Raw genomic sequence first — 21,201 nt, 5'->3', positions numbered from 1 at the left:
CTATGATAATTACTACATATAATTTTTGAAATTATATTACTTTGTCTCAGATATAAGGTGGTTACATTTAACTGATTTCTAAATCAAGTTCTCAACATTAATCCCTTTATCTATAAAAGAGAATAAAAATTTTCCAAGTGAAAATGGAAACAACTGCATACTTAAGAAAAAAAATTTAATGACTTGAGGTTTCCTAATCAGGAAGATGGAGAGGATTCACTTTTCCTCATTTTCACTTGCTACAGTGCTCTTTGCCAAATATCTCTGAATCTCCTCTCTGCTGGCACATAGTAGGTTTCCTTGCTCTCTTTTAGGACGGCTGCTAAGTCCTTTCAGTCATGTCCGACTCTGTGCGACCCCATAGATGGCAGCCCACTAGGCTCCTCTGTCCCTGGGATCTCCAGGCAAGAACACTGGAGTGGGTTGCCATTTCTTTCTCCAATGCATGAAAGTGAAAAGTGAAGTCGCTCAGTTGTGCCTGACTCTTAGCGACCCCATGGACTGCAGCCCACCAGGCTCCTCCATCCATGGGATTTTCCAGGCGAGAGTACTAGAGTGGGGTGCCATTGCCTTCTCCGCTTTTAGGACTACTAGGTGACTAAGGTGTAATAAATGGAAATGATGAGTGTTACTTGGTAGAGGAGAGATAAGTGCCCATAAGGGACCTTACAGAGCTCTCTCTTTTCCCTCTAGCAAGCTGTGACCCACAATGTTGAGACAGTGGCTGCTCCAACAGCCTGGGAACTGAATAATTATGATGAGCAGAACCTCCCTGTTAAATTATACTGAAAACAGTGTGATTGAGAAATACACCTTTGTTCTCAAGTCACTAAGATTTGGGTACAGATTGTTTCTCTGTAGTCCATCCTTACTGATAGACATTGGTACCTAGAAGGGAAAAAGGTATTTTTGCCATGATTAAAAAAAAAAGAGAGAGAGATTAAAATAAGGGGCACTGGCTTAGAGGCTAAGTTGTGGGTGGCAAATTAACTGTTAACAGAGGCTAATGACTGGGATTTAATGCTATGCTGTGGAAAATTCTGAAAGAGATGGGAATACCAGACCACCTGACCTGCCTCTTGAGAAACCTATATGCAGGTCAGGAAGCAACAGTTAGAACTGGACATGGAACAACAGACTGGTTCCAAATAGGAAAAGGAGTACATCAAGGCTGTATATTGTCACCCTGCTTATTTAACTTCTATGCAGAGTACATCATGAGAAATGCTGGACTGGAGGAAGCACAAGCTGGAATCAAGATTGTTGGCAGAAATATCAATAACCTCAGATATGCAGATGACATCACCCTTATGGCAGAAAGTGAAGAACTAAAGAGCCTCTTGATGAAAGTAAAAGAGGAGAGTGAAAAAGTTGGCTTAAAGCTCAGCATTCAGAAAACTAAGATCATGGCATCCAGTCCCATCACTTCATGGCAAATAGATGGGGAAACTGGCTGACTTTATTTTTGGGGCTCCCAAATCACTGCAGATGGTGACTGCAGCCATGAAATTAAAAGATGCTTACTCCTTGGAAGGAAAGTTATGACCAACCTAGACAGCATATTAAAAAGCAGAGATATTACTTTTTCAACAAAGGTCCATCTAGTCAAAGCTATGGTTTTTCCATTAGTCATGTATGGATGTGAGAGTTGGACTATAAAGAATGCTGAGTGCCGAAGAACTGATGCTTTTGGACTGCGGTATTGGAGAAGACTCTTGAGAGTCCCTTGGACTGCAAGGAGATCCAACCAGTCCATCCTAAAAGAGATCAGTCTTGGGTGTTCATTGGAAGGACTGATGTTGAAGCTGAAACTCCAATACTTTGGCCACCTGATGCAAAGAGCTGGCTCATTTGAAAAGACCCTGATGCTGGGGAAAGATTGAGGGCAGGAGGAGAAGGAGACGACAGAAGATGAGATGGTTGGATGGCATCACCGACTCAATGGACATGAGTTTGCATAAACTCTGGGAGTTGGTAATGGACAGGGAGGCCTGGCGTGCTGCAGTTCATAGGGTCGCAAAGAGTTGGACACAACTGGGCGACTGAACTGAACTGAATGATCAAAGATTTGGTAAATATATCCCCTGAGATAATCTGGGAGATAGATAATAAATCTGTTGAAATTGTGGTTTTAGGGGGAAAAGATAGTAAACAGAAAATTATTAGTGTATATTGGCAGCTGAGGGATGCATTTAACAAGGAACTACAAAAAGAAATGAGCTCAGGAAAATATGGCCAGTTTGCAAGCAGGAATGAAAGTGGAGAAAGCTGAGAAAGACTTGGGAGACTGAATGAGGTGATTTATTCTCATCTGCAACTGGTTAGAGACAAGTTGAGAAAATCTTTGACCAACAAAGATCAGCTTAGCCTAGTATCAAAGACCAAATCAAGAGCAGGGCCACTGTATCACTTCATTATAAGAAATGAAAGGTTAATATGGTTCCCAGCAATCATTTCCGGATGGTAAAATAATTTAGGGAAAACAGATTAAGGATATGGGCCCACCAACTAAGTCAGATAGGTTCAAGGATACTACAAGGATGTTTAGAAAGGTATGACTTAATAAGGACCACTCTGGTGGCTCCTGGCACACCTGGAATCAAATGGAAAAAGAGCTTATTAAGTTTCTGAGAGAATTGACTGACAAAGAAACCATGAGTCTAGGCTAAAACACAATGTGAATGTTTAAGATGTAAAAAAGATTCAGTTACTGAATGCATGAGGGTTGACTGTACTAATTCCCTCTATTTTTACATATGTTTGAAAATTTATATAATACAAAGAGGTTTTTTAAAAAAAAAAAATCTGCCTTTAAAAAATCATGACCTTTGAGACATCGACTTTCTATAGGTAGAGAGCCGGCTGAGAACATTTTTCAGCTCTCAAGGAAATTTTCTCTATTATATGAGAAAATGTGACCAGGGAAGAAAATGGAGAGGGGAGACCCCTCACAAGGTTGAACCAAAGTCCACAGAGGACAGGTTCCCAGAAAACTCCTCTTGGGGAGCAAAGCCAAACAGAAGTATACCCAGGTTTTATGGGGATCTCAGTTTATACAATTGGTAGGGGAGGCTGTCTCAGGAGGAAAAAAAGCTATATATATATATATATATATATATATATATATATATAATTATGAATACAAAATGGCCAGAGCCACTTAATGATACCCTTTACAATAAATTATGTATAAAATGATTCTGACTCCCTGGAAGGGCCTGTACCAACTACTGGAGTACTTTCACAGTCAGTCTGCCTCTGGAATTAGGGTCCAAAAGGCCTTGCTGAATTTCAGAACTGCTGCTGACAAGTGTTGGCTTTGTCTGTTCAGCTTCTGAATGTGAGTATTTGCTGCGGTAATCATGTTCTGGTAAACCCACTATTATAATATTGGATGTGTGCAGGCAGATAACTTTTCTATTTTTAGATCTCTGGAGCAAGAGGAACAGCTTCCAAATCTGATACACGGACTATTACACATCATCTAGAGATTCTAGACTTTGAGTCTGGTTCATTGATTGGAACTTTCGGGTTGCCTCCCTGGGAAAGTAAAAGTGTATTTAATGTTCATGAAGTAGAACAAATTACATATTTGATGATCAAAGGGGCAAATTGTGGAGGGTCATTAGTGCTACATCACTGACTGAATGAGCGCTCCTTTCCAATCTTTTTTGGACATGTAGCATGAGAGAAATATAGCGTTGTTTTTAAGTTACTGGAATGGTGATTAGTTGGGGTAGAGTGGGGGTGGAGGGTTGCTCCCTACTGCACCTAGCAAAATTTGCTGACTCTTTTGGTTTACAAATTTTAGTTGTTTTAATAGTTTAACCTAAAAAATAACAGCTAACTATGGCATCTATCTATCTATAATCTTACCCGTGTCTAACGATCATCATCTCATATGTCTGAATCATTTTTTCAAGAAAAAATTTAACAGGCTGAAGATTATGTACTTTGCAGGCTTCATGAGCACATTCCAAAAATTCCTAAAATAAAAGAAAAATGGAATGCATTTCTACAAAATGCTGTTATAAATCATATCATTCATGTCTTATAAATATAGATTTTTCATTTAGAAATAATAAAATTGTGTCTTCTTATATTTGTAAACTATTTCTTAAACCTTTTTTTTACTTCGGAAAGGAAAAAGTAGAATTAAAATACTCTAAAAAATTAGTGTTCCCCATTATCAATGATCATGGCATCATAGCATTGGGTATATGCTGCATGAAAACAATTTGTCTTATTACTTTTTCCAGAATTTCACTTTTGATTAGGATATAGAAGGACATGCCAAACAACCCTTCACACTATGGTAAATAGAAACACACAGAGGTTACAAAAATTACAAAACTTGTAAACACACAGGAGCATTTTGGATACACGTAAGTCTAAAGGAACTAAATTTCAGAAATGGCAAACCATTCCAATATTCCTGCCTAGAAAACTCCACTGAAGCCAGGTAGGCTACAGTCCAAGGGGTTGCAGAGAGTTGGCCACGACTGAGCGGCTGAGCACTGAGCACAAGCCTAAAGGAACTAAATTTCAGAAAGGGATGAGCCTTTCACACAGACCAGCTGCTCGTCTTACTTCTAGAAGCGCGTACAGACAGGTAGGCCTTGGACTGACCTGCTATACTGCGGAGGGAGTTTGCTGAAGTAAGGAGAAATTGACAGATATTTTAATGACCATGTAGGCTCCTGTGACATATAAATCTGGAGGAGCTTCAAATATAGAGCTGGTTTTTCCACTGCCTATGCTTTTGCTGAGTGTGAAGTGACACAACAAATCAAGGGCTTAGCTACAAACCCCCCACAGAAAGAGATTTTCTTAGGCTTCGGATGTTTTTAATCCCAAAATGCTACTAGAGGAAGGATCCTATCATAGACTAGGACAGTTCTCACTCTAAAGACATTTGAAATCAGAGACAGACTAATGATCGATACTTGTGCAGCAAGACTCGCTCAGGTCAACTCCTGGTTGAAAAGATCAGCAGCTCACAAAGAAAAAAATCATGTTGTTTTTTTTTAAAAAAAACCCTAGCTATCTTACAAAGAAAAAAAACATGGTTTTCCTACAGGAAAATACTATCAGTTCACCCTCTTACTTTCTACTCAATTTTTAACAGTCATAAGAAAAAAATAGCTGTTGATCAGTAGGGGGAAAAATATAGTAAATAACTCACAGATGACTCAGATGTCATAATTAGCTGATAAAAAAAATGACTTTTGTAAATGTATAAAAAAACATAGACAATATTACAAAAACAGATGAAACGATGAAGAATTTAAGCAAAGAAATGAGACCTTTTCATAAAATCAAACTGGATAAAATAAAGGTGAAAAAAATAAAATTGATAAAATTAACAGTTCATTGGTAGACTGAACAAAGCCAAAGAAAGGACCTTAAATCTTAAAGACAAGTCAATAAAAGTATCCAAACTAAAGCACAGATAATAAAAACAATGAAAAAACAGAAACCGATCATAAGAGACATGTGAGACAATATAAAATAGTCAAAAATATTAATTCATGTAACTGGAGCCCCAGAAGGACAGGGGAGAGAAAAATGGGTAGAAAAAATACTTTAAAAGATAATAAGAATTTTCTGGAGAAAGAAAGTAATACATAGATAGCAGAAGTGCAGCAAATACCGAGCAGGGTAAGTACAAAATGAACAAAACTTGGCACAGGGTCAAGAACGGAAACGGAGAAAACATTTATAACAACCAGAGGAGAAAGAACACAGTACACTGGGCAGACTCAAATAAGAAAAAACAGTGGACGTCTAACCATAGCAATTCCCCTGGGGCCTGGACCAACCCTAGACCTGGGCAGACTCGGCTCCCAAAGCAGGACTGGGGTGGGATTGAGGCTGCTCGGGAGGACGTGCTCGGGAGGCTCCAGCAAAGGAGCCTCGCTTCCATCAGAACTTGGCTGGGGGGTGCCCTCTGAATGAAACCACCACCGCAGGATGCAGGTGGGGCCTTTTCACCTAAGCTGAGCCTCAAGCCGCCAAAGGACGGTGGAGAGGTGTGCCTGGAAGAGCTCTGAGAGAGGGCTCCAGGGCTCCCGGGGCTGTGGTCCCTGATTACAGCCAGCTTGCTAACAGTCGGCCCACCAACTGACACTCAGGACCCTCGGCATAACACTTTTGCAGGGCTTGGGGCTTGGGGATTGACTGAGGTGGTCGGGGGAGGAGGCGAAGGGGTAGAGGAAGAGGGGCAGAGGTAGAGACACAAGCCCTTCCACTCTCCTTGACAACCCAGGAAGGATGGCCCAGTGAACGAAGTGGGGCATGAGGAAGTGCTGCCGCCTTGTGGGCATTTTCTGAAACTGCAACGAGAAGGCATGGCTGCAGAGTACTTGAGGTTCACAGGATTGGAGATGCAGATGACCTTCCCCATCAAGAAAGGTTCATGGAGGCACCTAATGAAAACTAACTCAAAACACAGCAGACCCTCCACATGCATATTTCAACAGCCACATTTTATTCACACTCTTTGTCACAGAGAAAAATCACCTGAAATGAAAATGCTCAGGATCTCTAAGGAGGAGAAAGACCCCAAGACAAAGACACCCAGGCATCCTCTGGCAGCAATCATTACAAAATCGACACTTCAAAAAAGGCCCCCCAGGTCTGGGGAGTGGAGTAAGGGAAGAATAGGGAACTCTCCAATGCTGAGGTGGGACTGTAAACTGGCAACAGTCACTCTGGAGAACAGTCTGGATGTTTGATTAAGAAAAGAAAAACGGAGCTACCACAAGATTGTGTATCGCTTCCTGGAAGGATATCCAGAGAAGAGCATCCTTGCAAAAGTCACAGGCACTGCAATGGTCGTGTCTGCATTATTTACAACAGCCAAGGCAGAGAAACGACCCAAGTGTCTGAGGACAGACGAAGAGAGAAAGAAGGCATGCCACCCATACTCAGTGGACAGTTACTCAGCCCAGAAACACAATGAAATCATGCTGTTTTAAGCAACTCAATGGACCAGAAGAGGCTCACACTAAGTCCAGTGAGGCAGACAGAACACAAGTATGACTGATTTCAGTTACAGGTGATATCTAAAACATGATCAAAACCCATTAGTGTCCCACACAAAAATCAGGCTCACAGGCTTACATATGAAACATACCATTGCCAAGGCACAGATGGGGAGGTTGGCAGGGGGAAGCAGGGAGCAGGATCAATGAGGAGGCCCCAAACTACTGGAAATGCACATAAAAATATATCATAGCCGAAGACCCACAGAAGGGCCGAGGAAATTTGACTCAACACTCTGCAATACCATCATGGGATGAGAATCTGAAAAGTCGTAGGTACAGGCCTATGTAGAAGTGAATCAAGGAGCTGAAGAACGCAAACAAAGAGAACGATGCATGTCGACTCCACCGCAATAGAAGATCCACATAAGCGCAACAGCCATAAGAGCAAAGAACGTCTATTCTATTCTCCTGGACCTGAGTCACCCAAGCTGGTTTCTTATCCCTAGACCTGAGTAAACTCAGCTCCCAAAGCAGGAGTGCTGTGAGTCTGAGGCTGCTCAGGAGGTCATGCCAGCAAATGATCCCCACTTCTACCAAAAGTGCCTGGTCTCCTCTGAATTAAACCTCTGCTTCGGCATGCAGATGGGCCCTTTTCAGGTAAGCCAAGACTCATGCCTCCAAAGGACAGTGGAGCAGCATGCCAGGAAGATCTCTCAGAACCTTCACCCTCCAGAGCTCCTCGTGGTGTGGTCCCAGGTAAAGCCAGTTTGCTTAGAGTCACCCTACCTACTGACCCTCAATACTCTTGGCAAAACGCTTTTGCAGGGCTTGGGCTTTGGCTGAGAGGGGTGGGAGGAGGCGAATAGGTAAGGAAGAGGGGCAGAGGTAAAGAGACACAAGCCCTCGAGTCTTTGTTCTGCCCCCATTCCGTTCTCATTTACCATCAGCAACATGAATTTGTCTAAAAGGCTCCAAGTCTATTTTCCAGATTGGGGATGGGGAAGTACTCCCATCTTGTGGCCGTTTCTCATAACAGCAACTTGACTCCCTGTTGCTATCATAGTTAACATCCACAAGATTTGCATTGCTGCAAAGAAATAATACCTGCCCCTGAAGAAATGTCCTCACAAAGATCATGGATAAAGAATTTTTGAATGGGCTGGTTTTCAAGAAGAAAATTCAAGAGGTATATTTTATTTATACTGTTGTTAAGTTTTAGCCAATGATAAGCCAATTATTAGACAACTGCAAGTTCGAATCTGCGATGAGTTATCAACTGACTCCAGTTAGAATGGCCGTCATCAGAAAGTTTCCAAATAGCAAATGCTGAAGAGGGCATGGAATTCTCCATGCAACCTATGCAACCTTTGCACACTGCTGGAAGAAATGCAAATTGGTAGTGCTGTGAAGCACAGAAGGAAAAACAAAGGTGTCATTTGATCTGGCACTCCCACTTCTGGGAAAATACCCCAAGAAAACCATAGTTCAAAAAGGTACACACACCCCAAAACTCACTGCAGCACTATGTAGAATAACCAAGACACCGAAGCATCTTAAATGTCTGCATGGATAAAGAAGATGTGGTCCATACACTTAACGGAATATTATTTAGCCTTAAAAAAAGAATGAAACCATGTCATTGCCCCAACATGGAAGGACATAGAGAGATGGTCACACTAGGTGAAGGAGAATGGCAAATATCAGACAGAGAATGGCAAATATGTGATATCTCTTTTATGTGGATCCTTCAGAAAAAATGCATGATAGAAATGAACTTCTTTGCAAAATAACAACAGAGTCACAGACTTGGAAAGTAGACTTGTGGTTTCAGGCGGCAAGTGAGAGAGACACGTGGAGGTGAGGGATCATTTAGGATTTGTGATTAACTTTAGACACTACTTTATATAAAATAGATGAGCAAGAGGGACCTACTAATACATAGACAGGGATCTCTCCTCAGTATTCTGTAATAACGTATATGGGAAATGACTCTGAAAAAGAATGGATATACGTATCCATATATAACTGAATCACTTAGCTGTACATATGCACACTAAATCGCTTCAGTTGCGTCCAACTCCTTGCGACCCTATGGACTGTAGTCCGCCAGGCTCCTCTGTCCCTAGGATTCTCCAGGCAAGAATACTGGAGTGGGTTGCCATTTCCTTCTCCAGGGGAACTTCCAGACCCAGGAATCAAACCTGCATCTCCTGTGTCTCATGCATTGCCAGGGGGGTTCTTTGCCTCTAGCAGCACGTGGGAAGCCTAACACAACAGTGTAAACCAAGTATACTCCAGTATAAAATTAAATTAGGAAGAAAAAAGTCTGAGTGAGTCTTGTTTGTGTTAAGCCTCTATTTCTGCGTTGCCCCCGAAAGATTTGGAGCTACATCTTCTCATGGACTCCCTCTCTCAAACTCCGTTTCTTCCTCTCACCATCTTCTTCAGCTTTTGCTCCCCAACCTTACCCTGTCAAAATAGAAACCCCCAAATCAGTTACCCCAGTAGGATGCCATGCATTTCTCCAGGGAAATTTTAGTACTTTATGTTATATGATACCAGGGTTAACAAGCACCATTGCTTTCCCCAGTGGTGCTCCAATCAGGTACAAACTTAGCCCCCACTTTTGCACAACCAGGCTTTTATCCTGTCTGGGAGGTAACTGATGGGAACAGAGGGATTACTGGAGTACATGTCCCCTTCTCACTGGGGGACCTAGAAACCTACAAGGAGAAATCTGGCAGTTTCTCAGAGAACCCTGAAAAACTAAAAGACACATTTATCAGGTTGAGATTGACATTCTGTTAATCGCTCAGTTGTGTCCAATTCTTCGCAGACCCATGGACTGTAACCCTACAGGTTCCTCTGTCCATGGAATTCTCCAGGCAAGAATACTGGAGTGGGGAGCCATTCCCTTCACCAGGGAATCTTCCTGACCCAGGGATCGAACCCAGGTCTCCTGCACTGCAGGCAGATTCTTTACAATCTGAGCCACCAGGGAAGTATATTTAGTAGTAAATATTATAAATCACAAGATAGAATACAGGAAATAAAATGTGTTCTTTTATAGTAACATCTTTGACCTGAAACTTGTTAACCCTGGTATCATATAACATAAAGCACTAAAATTTCCCTGGAGAAGGGCACGGCATCTACTCTAGGACTGTTGCCTGGGAAATCCCATGGACAGAGGAGCATGGCAGGCTATAGTCCATGGAGTTGCAAAGAGTCAGACACGACCGAACAACTGAGCACACACACTGAAATTTACTCCTCCTTATTAACCAGAGTGGCCAAAACAGAGGTTTATCTTCCTAACAGAATAATTCACTCGTTTAATAAAGCTCGAAAAACTGCTGAGTCACCAGGTGAATTTCTTTGAAGAACAAGTCATTCTCAGAGGTTTACTTACATGATAGTCAGCTTCAGGAAGTTTAACACCAGGAAATAAGTCACTAGTTATTCCACTAAATAAGGGTATATCATGTGACAAAAACTTTGGTTCATTTACATCTTTAATTGATCGAAGAAGCTAAAAATCAATCAAAAAGTGCGATACAGATTAATTGCCAGTATTGGCCCTCCTCTGGCCCCCATCTCACCAAAGTCAAAGTTTGTTTCATATTATTTCATGGAATCCCTATACTAAAAAGCCAACACTACACTTATCAAACAGAAAGGTCCTTGGATTCCTGTAAATTATAATGAAAACCAGAACCTCAAGACTGTCATTTCAACCCCACATAAAAAGGCTGAAAACAACAACTTTTATCTGCCTATCTATATAGTTCACAATCAACCTTGCTGAAAAAAATTATTTTTTAATGGAAACTTTCACAACATACATAGTTAATACTTACAAGAATATCTTCATTTTCATTTGGAAATTTTAGTTTTAGGTTTCCAGCAGCTATTAAAACTGCTTTTACTGCTCGCATTCCATAGTCATAATGAAACTGTGACGAGAGCTGCTCTGAGCAGAGCCTGTAGGTCATCACTATCTTCACAGACAGAGGTTTTGCATTCAGAAACCCATAGGAGTAGAGGGAGATTTCTGCTATGAGGGCATAGTTTGGAACCATCATAGCCACTGTTCTGAAAAGCACCTGAAGCATGAAACAAGTGAAATATTTTATTTACATAAAGAAAACAAGTTTTAAAGCTGAGCATAAGCACCCAAAGATAATGAGCTGATATTCAAGTTTATTCCCCCAGTGCAGGACCTTTTCACTAACTCTTTAATTTGTTCAGTAGCATTTTAGCAGTTTTATGTATTCTAATATTCTAATTTTTTTTAGACATTAAAAAAAGTCTTTACAGGTTTACCTTACAGCAAATGGAAAAGGTAAAAGGGAGATTACAAATACATGTGAGAGAAGTGTACCATTTTGAGTAGATTATACTGATTACCAAATTTACACTCTTTAAAAAATATATATTACCTTAAGATTATCTGGTAATTCAGAACGTCCTGCATAGCCAGGATTCATGGTAATAGCTACGAAACAGTTTGGATTGAGTTTAAGTTCTGTCCCTTCAAAAGTAAACACTTCCAGCTTCTGTTGAATGGCTCTCTGAATGCAAAGGATCTGTTGAGCTACCACTGACAGCACTTCCAACTCAATTCGATTAAATTCATCAAAGCAAGCCCAAGCACCAGAGGAAGCCAATCCTTTAAAAAACTAAGGACAAGAAAAACGATGATTTTCGTAGGCATGGGCATCTTTTACGAAAATAAACATTTAACCGTTTAAGTCAAAATTGAAGCGTGTGTGTTAGTGGCTCAGTTATGTCCGACTCTTTGCAAGTCGACTGTCCTGTCCATGGAGTACTCCAGGCAAGAACACAGGACAGCGTTGCCATTTCCATCCCCAGGGGATCTTCTCGACCCAGGGATCGAACTCCGGTCTCCCACATCTCAGGAAGATTCTTTACCATGTGAGAAACTTGCAAAGCTTTTAAGTCAAAATTGAAAGTTAAGCTCAAGAAAAACCCCAAAGGGATAAAAACAATGCCTTTACCCATTAAAAAAAAAAAGAGTTCAAATAATGCATAAACCATGATCGGTGTTTTAAATATGAATTTGCTTCGGCTTATCCAGTTAGCCCTAACTATAAACTACTTGTAATATTTAATATGTAACTTTACCTTTCCCATTGCTAGATAGTCTAGCCCATCTGAACAGTTGAATACCACGCACTGTACAGCAAGAGCTTTAGCCAAGTCCTTGGTGGTTTCCGTTTTGCCTGTGCCTGCTGGCCCTTCTGGAGCACCTCCAAGGTTTAAATAGAAGGCACCTATCTGAAAAGAAAAATAAATGTGAAAAGAAATCCACGCTTAACTGAAAACAAACAAAAACTCTATAACAGGACAATTGCTTATATTAATAAAATGGTCTCAGTCTTATTTGTAGCTTCAGAGACAGTAATGCAATTACATATATCATTGATTTTTTGAACTCATTTCTGTAGCTGCAACAAGAAAAAGTGGTTTAAAGGATCTAAAAACAGTTAAAATGTATGAAAATCTCCTTTTCATCTAATACTTCATATGTATTCCATTTGCCTTTTTAAAAACAAAGAGAATCCAGCCTTGAAGTGTTAACATTTGATCAGAAATGTTTAATTATAAGTGGTTAGGGAGGGCTTCCCCGGTGGATCAACGGTAAAGAATCTGCCTGCTAATGCAGGAGGCATGAGGGTAATTCCTGATCTGGCAAAATCCCGCATGCTTCAGAGCAAGTAAGCCCATGCACCACAACTACAGCCTGTGTTCTGGAGCTCAGGAGCCTCAGCTTCTAAAGCCTGAGTGCCCTCGAGCCTCTGCTCTGCGACAAGGGAAGCCAACACCAGTGGGAAGCTCGTGCACCGCAACTAGAGAGTAGCCCTCGTTAGCCACAGCTAGAGAAAAATCCTGTGCAGCACACCAAAAAGAAAGAAATAAACATTAAAAATAACATGTCACTTTAAAAAGAAGTGCTTACAGAAATGTTTGTAGAGACCAATTATGATGATCTTGATAGCGAGATGCAAGGAGAGAAAACACCAAAAGCTGAGGGTAACACATGGAGGCCCATCAATGGGAACATAAAGAGATGCCCTACTATATCCGTTCGTCTATGATTCACCCTGGCTGTCGCATTCCACTCTCGGTATGTTCTTCATTGTCTCCATCCCCATAGCACCGCTCTGTATTTCTCTTACCAGTGGCATCACCTTCATTGTGAAACCAGTTACCAGTCATCCACTGATGCATGGCAAACTGTGACCTGCCTTTGCCTACTGGACTCCACTCTTATTGTTTTTATATAAGCTGGCGTATCCTCTAAGCGTAGCCTGGGCACTAGGGTGGTTGCCCAAGTTGTCTTTTACAAATCTGGAGTCTTCTGTGTCAAATCAAGCTTGAGCTGATTAAGAGCGTTAAGAACACCGAACCTCCATCTGGACAGGGGCAAGTGTCAGCTCAGTGACCTTTTGATGTCAGAGGCAGAAAACTCCACCCTCAGAACAAGCTAACTCCACTCCTTTCTGAGCTTTGCTGAGAAGAAGCAAATGTAAAAAAAGCCTGTGGCCTGGCTGCATGAGAGCAGAGCGACAACAGCCTCCCCATGCTTCCCATACTTCAGCGTTATCCCATGAATACCCTGAGCCCTTCGCCTTCAGGAAGGGAGATCTAAGTTGTTTTCCTGTCTCCTTGCTTGGCTGCTCTGTGAATAACCACTTTCTCTGCTGCAAACCTCAGCATTTCAGTGTTTGGCTTGCTGTGATGAGTTAGGCAAATGAACGTAGTTCAGTAACACTTATATTACAGTTAACTAAGTTTATTTTTTTCCCTCTCTCAGTTTTTAAGTTCCTTAAGAGTAATATCAGCAGCATCTGAATTCTTTCTGAGTCTGCACAGTGATTATAACAATGGCTGGAAATTTTAAGAAGCATACAAGTTACAGTCAACTCTAACTATGAAGTTTGTTTCATGAAAAACTCTGTGAGAGTTTGTGAAACTTAGTTGCTTTTAGATAAAATAGGGTCAAAGGGCCAAGACTATATATATGGCGGGACAGGGAGTATATGGGAACTCTATTCCTTCTGCTTAATTTTTCTGTGAACCTAAAACTGCTCTAAGAAACTAAACATTTTAAAAAATAATTAATAGTCCTATGAAAACCTTAAATATTTTCACCTTTACTAAAATCAAACAACAGAGACAGCTTATTAAATACATGCAGTATCAATGATACTTCACCCATCATAAATTTGTAGTAAATACTATACTGTTAATGTCCATGAATGTGACTGCTAGAAACCTCAGACTCTCCTTTCTTTATTAAAATGTCCAAAAAATGCTTATAAATGTGTTCTCTTTATTATGGATATTAACTACAGTAGGAGATTTTTCCAGTGTTTAGTGTTTTATACAAGTGTTTAACGTGATTTTGATTTTATACCTCAATGTTGCTAGGGTCCACCTTACAAATATTCACAGCTCACTTCAGTGAGCTCTGAGATAGGACACAGCAGCTTGAGATTCATTTACTCAACAAATCCTAGGGAGTAACTTAGGTACTTGTTCATCACTAGAGTAGAGGATAAGACAGACACAGTCTGCCCTTCCAGTAGCTTCTCGAGAAAGAGGATTTGGTGAAATATTTTATCATAGATGCACTACAATCTTCCTCAGATTCTTTTACTGGTCATTGCTTCCGTCCTTCCGATTGCTGTGGGTGTCATCTCCAAATAGCTCCCGATCGTCCTTGTCTCCTGAGGTTTGCCCTCAGTCAGGAGCTCCCTCAGTCACAAACATCTGAATGCTTATTCACACCCCTAGCCTCAGGAGGGACCCATAGCCGGTGACAATAAAGGGATAGAAAAGTTAGACCTCTTTGCCTTAAAGTGAAGTATGTCTGTGATGCCATTCATGCTCCAAAGCTCCCCGTGAGATCAGGTTAGGCCGTACATCCACAGAAACCACATCCTTGCTCAGCTTCCCCCTCTGCTTTCTTCATTTTCTTACAGGCTTTTACTGAGAACATTCCCTAGACAATCATTTGCCCCATAATCCCTGTTTTATCTCTGCTTACAGACAACTCAAAGACACTTTCACTTACTTAGTACAAGTGGATTGGTGTTTCTTTTTTTGTTTTTAATTGAAGGATAATTGCTTTATAATATTTTGTTGGCTTCTGCCATACACCAACGTGAATCAGCCATAGGTTTACATACATCCCTTCCCTCTTGAACCTCCCTCCCACCTCCCACCCCATCCTGCCCCTCTAGGTTGTTTCTTGAGTCTCCTCCTCAAAGCCCAGATAGGGTTGCCAGACTTAGCAAATAAAAATACAAGATGCCCAGTTACATTTGAAAATCAGCCAAACAATGGAAAACTGTTAGCATAAGTATGTCCACGTAATAATTAGGACATACTTCTACTAACAAATTTTCCACTGTTGATTTGAAATTCAAATTAACCTGAAAGTCTTGTATTTTATCTGACAACACTCTTCCCAGAGGTGTTTTGCTTGTTTGTTTTGTAGTCATGGCTTTATCTTCCATAGCTTCCCAACAAGGGCAGCCCTCAGCATCACCTGCTCACACTTCAGCTCTCCCTCTCCTATTCAACAACACTAACTTAGAGTTCTAAGGCTCAAAGGAACTTCCTTCATCTTGTCATCTCTCCCAGAACTCCACTGAAAAAACTGATGTCATTTCCTGAAGCTCTGGCTTTTTCTTTAAATCTCCAGTACCTTCCTTTTTCTAATTATCCCCAAAGGGAGTGGCTTGTGATTTTCAAACAGAATTGAAACACACTCATGTTCTACTAAACCACTCAGAAGTAAATATTCATTATTATAACTTTACATAAAGGGATTAGAAAAGGAAGCTATCCTTCCTTTGACTATAGCTATAGTCAACTATACAGACAAGAGAACGAAATGAGGATAGCCATGTTAAATTTGGACAAGAAAATATGATACCAAATCAAATAGTAATCTTTAATGTGTAAATTAAAATAATCTAAACCCATACCAATGTTCTGTAACATCTGTCAGTTAGAGGAGTAATGACAAGTCGAGGTGAGTTACCAAGATATTCATAAGCATATTTTACGTTGCAATTAATGATACGAACTCGAGCGTTTTCATATTCCCAATAATAACGAAGCTGAGCAAGCCACTGGAAATCTGTATCGTGTGAGACACCTGGAAGGAATAAAGTAAAACAAGACACAAGACACATAATTCTGAAATGGAAATAATTTAAAAACTAGATATTTTATCATTGTTTACAAAAATATTAACATTAAAATAATTCACATTTTCTAATTTATAGAAAAGATCCTATAAAATAAATTCTGCTGAGAGAAAAAGACATATAGTATAAGTTCTTGTTTCTAGAAAGTATCAATATTTTATCTTCAATATTAAGAAGAAGTCACATACCCATATCAATCATGTCCATGACCACATCTCTAGCATGGACATCGATAGTAACCAAAGCCCCCAGAGTAATCCTGGTCTGCTTCGATAGTTTTCCTCTTACCAGCTCCACAATATCATTTAGTTGATTCTGAAGTTCCTTATAGTACTTCCTTAATCCCTACAAAATAAAAAAGCAATTAAACTAACATTATATAGTAGCCAAAATGTGCATTTTATACATTTATTCTTTAACAAAATGATTCTGACTTTACAATGTGGCTCAGTATAAAAATGAATTCTAGAACAGAATAACTTTTGTCTATGCATAATAAAATTAAGAACCAATTTTCAAATAACTGTGCACTTTTAATGCTACATGTAGAAAGTGGAGGAAGATTGGCCTTGAAAATGATAAATAAGCTAACTAAAATATATATATATATAGCATGTAGAAAAGAATGTTACTTAAAATATGCTTTACCTCTGTTCCACCACTTATAACTTCCTGTGTCTCAGAGGTCCAGAACATTTGAGAAACACAAAGTACCACCTGGCCAGGCCACTCTCGAACCCAGTCTCTTCTTGCAGATTCTGGATAAGCCTGAATAATTAAAGTGTATTTCTAAGTTTAAAAGGTGATAAGAGGAAAAAAGCTTAATGATTAACAATAAGTAAGTACAATATTGGTTACATTTGTAGGCTAGAATATATTCATGAAAAATTTTAGATGACTATTTAAAAGATCTGAAATTTTTTACAAGCCATATTTTTAAAATATTTGTTTCTTGATAAAAGAATAGAAAGATGAGCACCCATATGTCAATAATCAGTTATCTCTGGAAGAATCTGATTGTTGATTCTTCGGAAAGCTATTTTCCATAGGATTTTTATGTTTCTTTGCTGTGGGAAGTTGTCAATTTTCTACATAATATACACATTACTTCTATTTTAATGAGATATGAGGGTTTATTAAGGTTAAAAAATAAATCAGTCTAGCAATTTACATATATTGATGCCAAGATTTAACTGAAAAGAAGAATACACCATCTTGTAGCTAGACTGACTTAGTAGCTAGAACCCTTGTATTATTTCTAAAAACTTGTATGACCAGTGTATATAATTTGAACAATTATATATTTGTCCAGTTATACACAATTGAACAATCTATGCTATGAGTTCAAAGTATACTTTCATTTCTTCTAAACTTTTTTATGTTCAAAAGGCATTTAAATGGATTTATTGGAGGGGTAGCCTTTTTAAAAATAACTTGTTGCCGCCTGGTGCTCTGTGGGATGGGATGCTCTAGAGCAGTGGGATGGGAGGAGGGGAGACAGGCTCAAGAGGAAGGAGATATAAACATAATTATGACTGATTCATGTTGTCGTACAGCACAAACCAACACATTTTAAGGCAATTTTCTACCAATTAAAAAATAAAAATAAATAAAAATTTTAAAATAACTTGTTTCTAAAGTAAATGATAATAATAGAACTAAATTAAAAGCTGAAAAAAATGCAGAGCAAAGTATAAAGTTGATACTAATGGAATTTATACCCATATGTATACTCATATTTATCTGTTTATTGGCTGTGTTGCATAGCTTGTGGGATCTTAGTTCCTTGACCAAGGATTGAATCCAGGGTACGGCAGTGAAAGCACCAAGTCCTAACCTCTGGACCACGAGGGAATTCCCTGGAAACTATATTTTTAATACAATGACACCATCTTGGATATAAGAATATTAAGCATAAGGATGAAAGTGAAAGTGAAGTTGCTCAGTTGTGTCCGATTCTTTGTGACCCCATGGACTACACAGACCATGGAATTCTCCAGGCCAGAATTCTGGAGTGGGTTGCCATTTCCTCCTCCAGGGGATCTTCCCAACTAAGGGATAGAACCCAGGTCTCCCACACTGCAGCAGATTCTTTACCAGCTGAGCCACAAAGGAAGCATAAGGATATAAATATTAATTATTAAAATGCATTTTTAGTAATATTTATGAAAAAAGAGAAAGTGTTAGTGGCTCAGTCTTGTTTGACTCTTTGTGATACCACGGACTGTAGCCCGCCAGGCTTCTCTCTCCATGGAATTCTCCAACCAAGAATATTGGAGTGGGTAGTCATGCCCTTCTCCAGGCAATCTTCCCAACCCAGGGACTGAACCCAGGTCATTCTTTACTGTCTGACCCACACTAGGACAGTCCATGACATTTTAAAAAATGTCAAACATTTATAATATTTATAAATATTTATGAATAAATACAAATAACAAACTAACCTAGGTTTCAAAGAAGGCTAAGTTTCAAAGAATGGATGAGCCATTGTTAGGTACACAGAAGGTAAATTTCTATACGGATTAAGGAAATACTTTCATGGATAATGTTGATTCTTTCCTTTGTGCTTTGGAATCATAGATAGAAAATGGAGAGAAAAAGTCAAGATTTCTCTGCAAGAACTTTGAAACTGAACAGAATAGACACTGCAAGATGATTGTCATAGGGCTCTTGGTGAAGGAAAAAGGAGAAAGGATTCTTACTCAAAGTGAGTTGCTGGATATAAGGCTGCAATGCCATATACATATATATATATATATATTTGGCTGGGCCAGCACTTAAGTTGCAGCATGTAAGACTGCACGTGGGATCTAGTTCCCTGACCAGGGATTAAAACCCAGGGCCCCCTGCACTAGGAGCTCAGAGTCTTAGCCACTGACCCACAAGGGAAGACTGCAATGCCTTTTAAAATGATATTTTTATTATACAACTGTTCCTTTGTGGTCCTAGAGGAAGAAATATACTGAAATTTATTATCATTCAAGATCAGGTTAATTGAATTAGCCTAAGTGAGGTACATGTAGTGCCTACGTATTATATTTCTCTCATATATTATAGATCCTCCTTTAATGTTTATCTCATTATGAGTTTTAAAGTAATTGTTTAAGTGTAAACAGCAATAAGTAAACCATATCACGCATTTAACACCCATGTCTGAGTTCTTTCTGACCCCATGGCCTTCACATAGGATACCCTAGATGGTCTTCCATTTGCTCTCTATTTGGTTAATCCCTACTTACCCTTTGGGTCTTGGTTTCAATTTTACTTTCTCTAAGAGCCTATCACTAGCAACCTACCTTCCTCACTCCAAATTAGATACACCTTATTATTCTTTCTCATAGCACCTTTTCTTTTTTGAGCACCTAGTCGCACATTATTATAAATTCATGGATGTGAGAGTTGGACTGTGAAGAAGGCACAGGGCTGAAGAATTGATGCTTTTGAACTGTGCTGGAGAAGACTCTTGAGAGTCCCTTGGACTGCAAGGAGATCCAACCAGTCCATTCTGAAGGAGATCAGCTGTGGGATTTCTTTGGAAGGAATGATGCTAAAGCTGAAACTCCAGTACTTTGGTCACCTCATGCGAAGAGCTGACTCATTGGAAAAGACTCTGATGCTGGGAGGGATTAGGGGCAGGAGGAGAAGGGGATGACAGAGAATGAGATGGCTGGATAGCATCACTGACTCGATGGACGTGAGTCTGAGTGAACTCCAGGATTGGTGATGGACAGGGAGGCCTGGCGTGCTGCAATCCATGGGGTCGCAAAGAGTCAGACACGACTGACCGACTGAACTGAACTACCATTATTACTTTAATAATAATGTTAGGAACAGAGTAAAAAAGTAATAAATGGCTTAAAAGAATAAGACCCTTAAGTGTTAATTTACTGGTACTCATTCAAAAATCTCCTAAAAAAACAAAAAGCATTTACAGAATATAGGATATACATTAAATTCTAGGAAACACACCAGCCTGGCTGCCGCGATCACATCATGAATACTTCGAAGCATCAAATCTTCTACTTGAATGAGCCACTTTTCCACGGCACCTCGAGCTGCAGACGTGGAAATTAGTGCAATCAGCTCCACTCGCTCGCCTTCAGAGCTATACATGGCCTTAATATCCAAATTGGGAAGGAACTCCAATTTGGCAATGCCTTCAAAGCATTTTTTCAAGTGAGGCTGAACTCTAAGTGGATCTTTGGTCTCTGACAGAATCTCTAGCATTTCATCATTAGATAAGAAGAAAAAACTAGGAAAAACCATGCAAATACAAAAGCTTTAGTTATAATTCATTGCACCTCAGAAAATGCTTTAATGAGAGCACAATTGATTATTCATCATACCGCGGGAAGAAAAGTCGTTTTTTTTCAAGATATGCGTTAAGGCCTTTCATAATTTTCTCCAAAAGTTCATTGCAGTTCTGCAGTTTTTCCAGTAAACCTGTTAAAGAAGTAGCAGCAAGAACCTAAAAGAGACCCATTCATTCAGGTCAGAACTTATATACCAGATATAATGATAAGATCTCAACATTAACTTATACGTCAAAAATGTTAAGATGTCAAAAGACTTACAAAAATTGTCAAGAAGTTTTTCATAATGTAAAACTATTAAAATTCAGTAAACCATAAGTATTCTTACCCAAAGTTGATAGTTGTAAGTGAGAAATGATGATTGTTATACATATTTTCATTTTTCCTGTATTCTGAATGAGAGGGGAAGACTACGCTAGTTTTGTTTGTGATTTAATTTTTACATTTACAAATGTCAACTATAAACAGTCTATTTTTATACTCTTAAAAGATTCAATAAAACCTTTTACTATTAATTTTTTTTTACTATTTATTTTTTTCTAAATATTTATTTTCATTTATTTATTTGACTGTACTGGGTCTTAGTTGTGGCGTGTGGGATCTAGTTCTCTGACCTGGGATTGAACTCAGGCCCCCTGGATTGGAAGCATG

The 21,201-nt window shown here is 39.5% G+C and overlaps 1 protein-coding gene across 1 annotated transcript in view; it reads right to left on the bottom strand.

The window, feature by feature from the left end:
- Nucleotides 1-21,201, bottom strand: part of DNAH12 (dynein axonemal heavy chain 12) — a 171,174-nt gene that overhangs the window by 97,510 nt on the left and 52,463 nt on the right. Inside the window, exons 20-29 of the mRNA XM_018066673.1 lie at nucleotides 20,584-20,705; nucleotides 20,207-20,489; nucleotides 16,886-17,005; nucleotides 16,426-16,582; nucleotides 16,013-16,185; nucleotides 12,138-12,290; nucleotides 11,432-11,671; nucleotides 10,850-11,095; nucleotides 10,402-10,521; nucleotides 3,877-3,986 (exon numbers count right to left, since the gene is read on the bottom strand). Coding sequence (XP_017922162.1) covers nucleotides 3,877-3,986; nucleotides 10,402-10,521; nucleotides 10,850-11,095; nucleotides 11,432-11,671; nucleotides 12,138-12,290; nucleotides 16,013-16,185; nucleotides 16,426-16,582; nucleotides 16,886-17,005; nucleotides 20,207-20,489; nucleotides 20,584-20,705 — 1,724 coding nt within the window. The remainder of the gene's footprint in view (nucleotides 1-3,876; nucleotides 3,987-10,401; nucleotides 10,522-10,849; nucleotides 11,096-11,431; nucleotides 11,672-12,137; nucleotides 12,291-16,012; nucleotides 16,186-16,425; nucleotides 16,583-16,885; nucleotides 17,006-20,206; nucleotides 20,490-20,583; nucleotides 20,706-21,201) is intronic.

Source organism: Capra hircus, chromosome 22 (assembly GCF_001704415.2).
Source record: "Capra hircus breed San Clemente chromosome 22, ASM170441v1, whole genome shotgun sequence".
Taxonomy (NCBI): domain Eukaryota; kingdom Metazoa; phylum Chordata; class Mammalia; order Artiodactyla; family Bovidae; genus Capra; species Capra hircus.
Note: the sequence above shows the minus strand (reverse complement) of the source record. Positions and strands in the feature narration are given on the sequence as shown.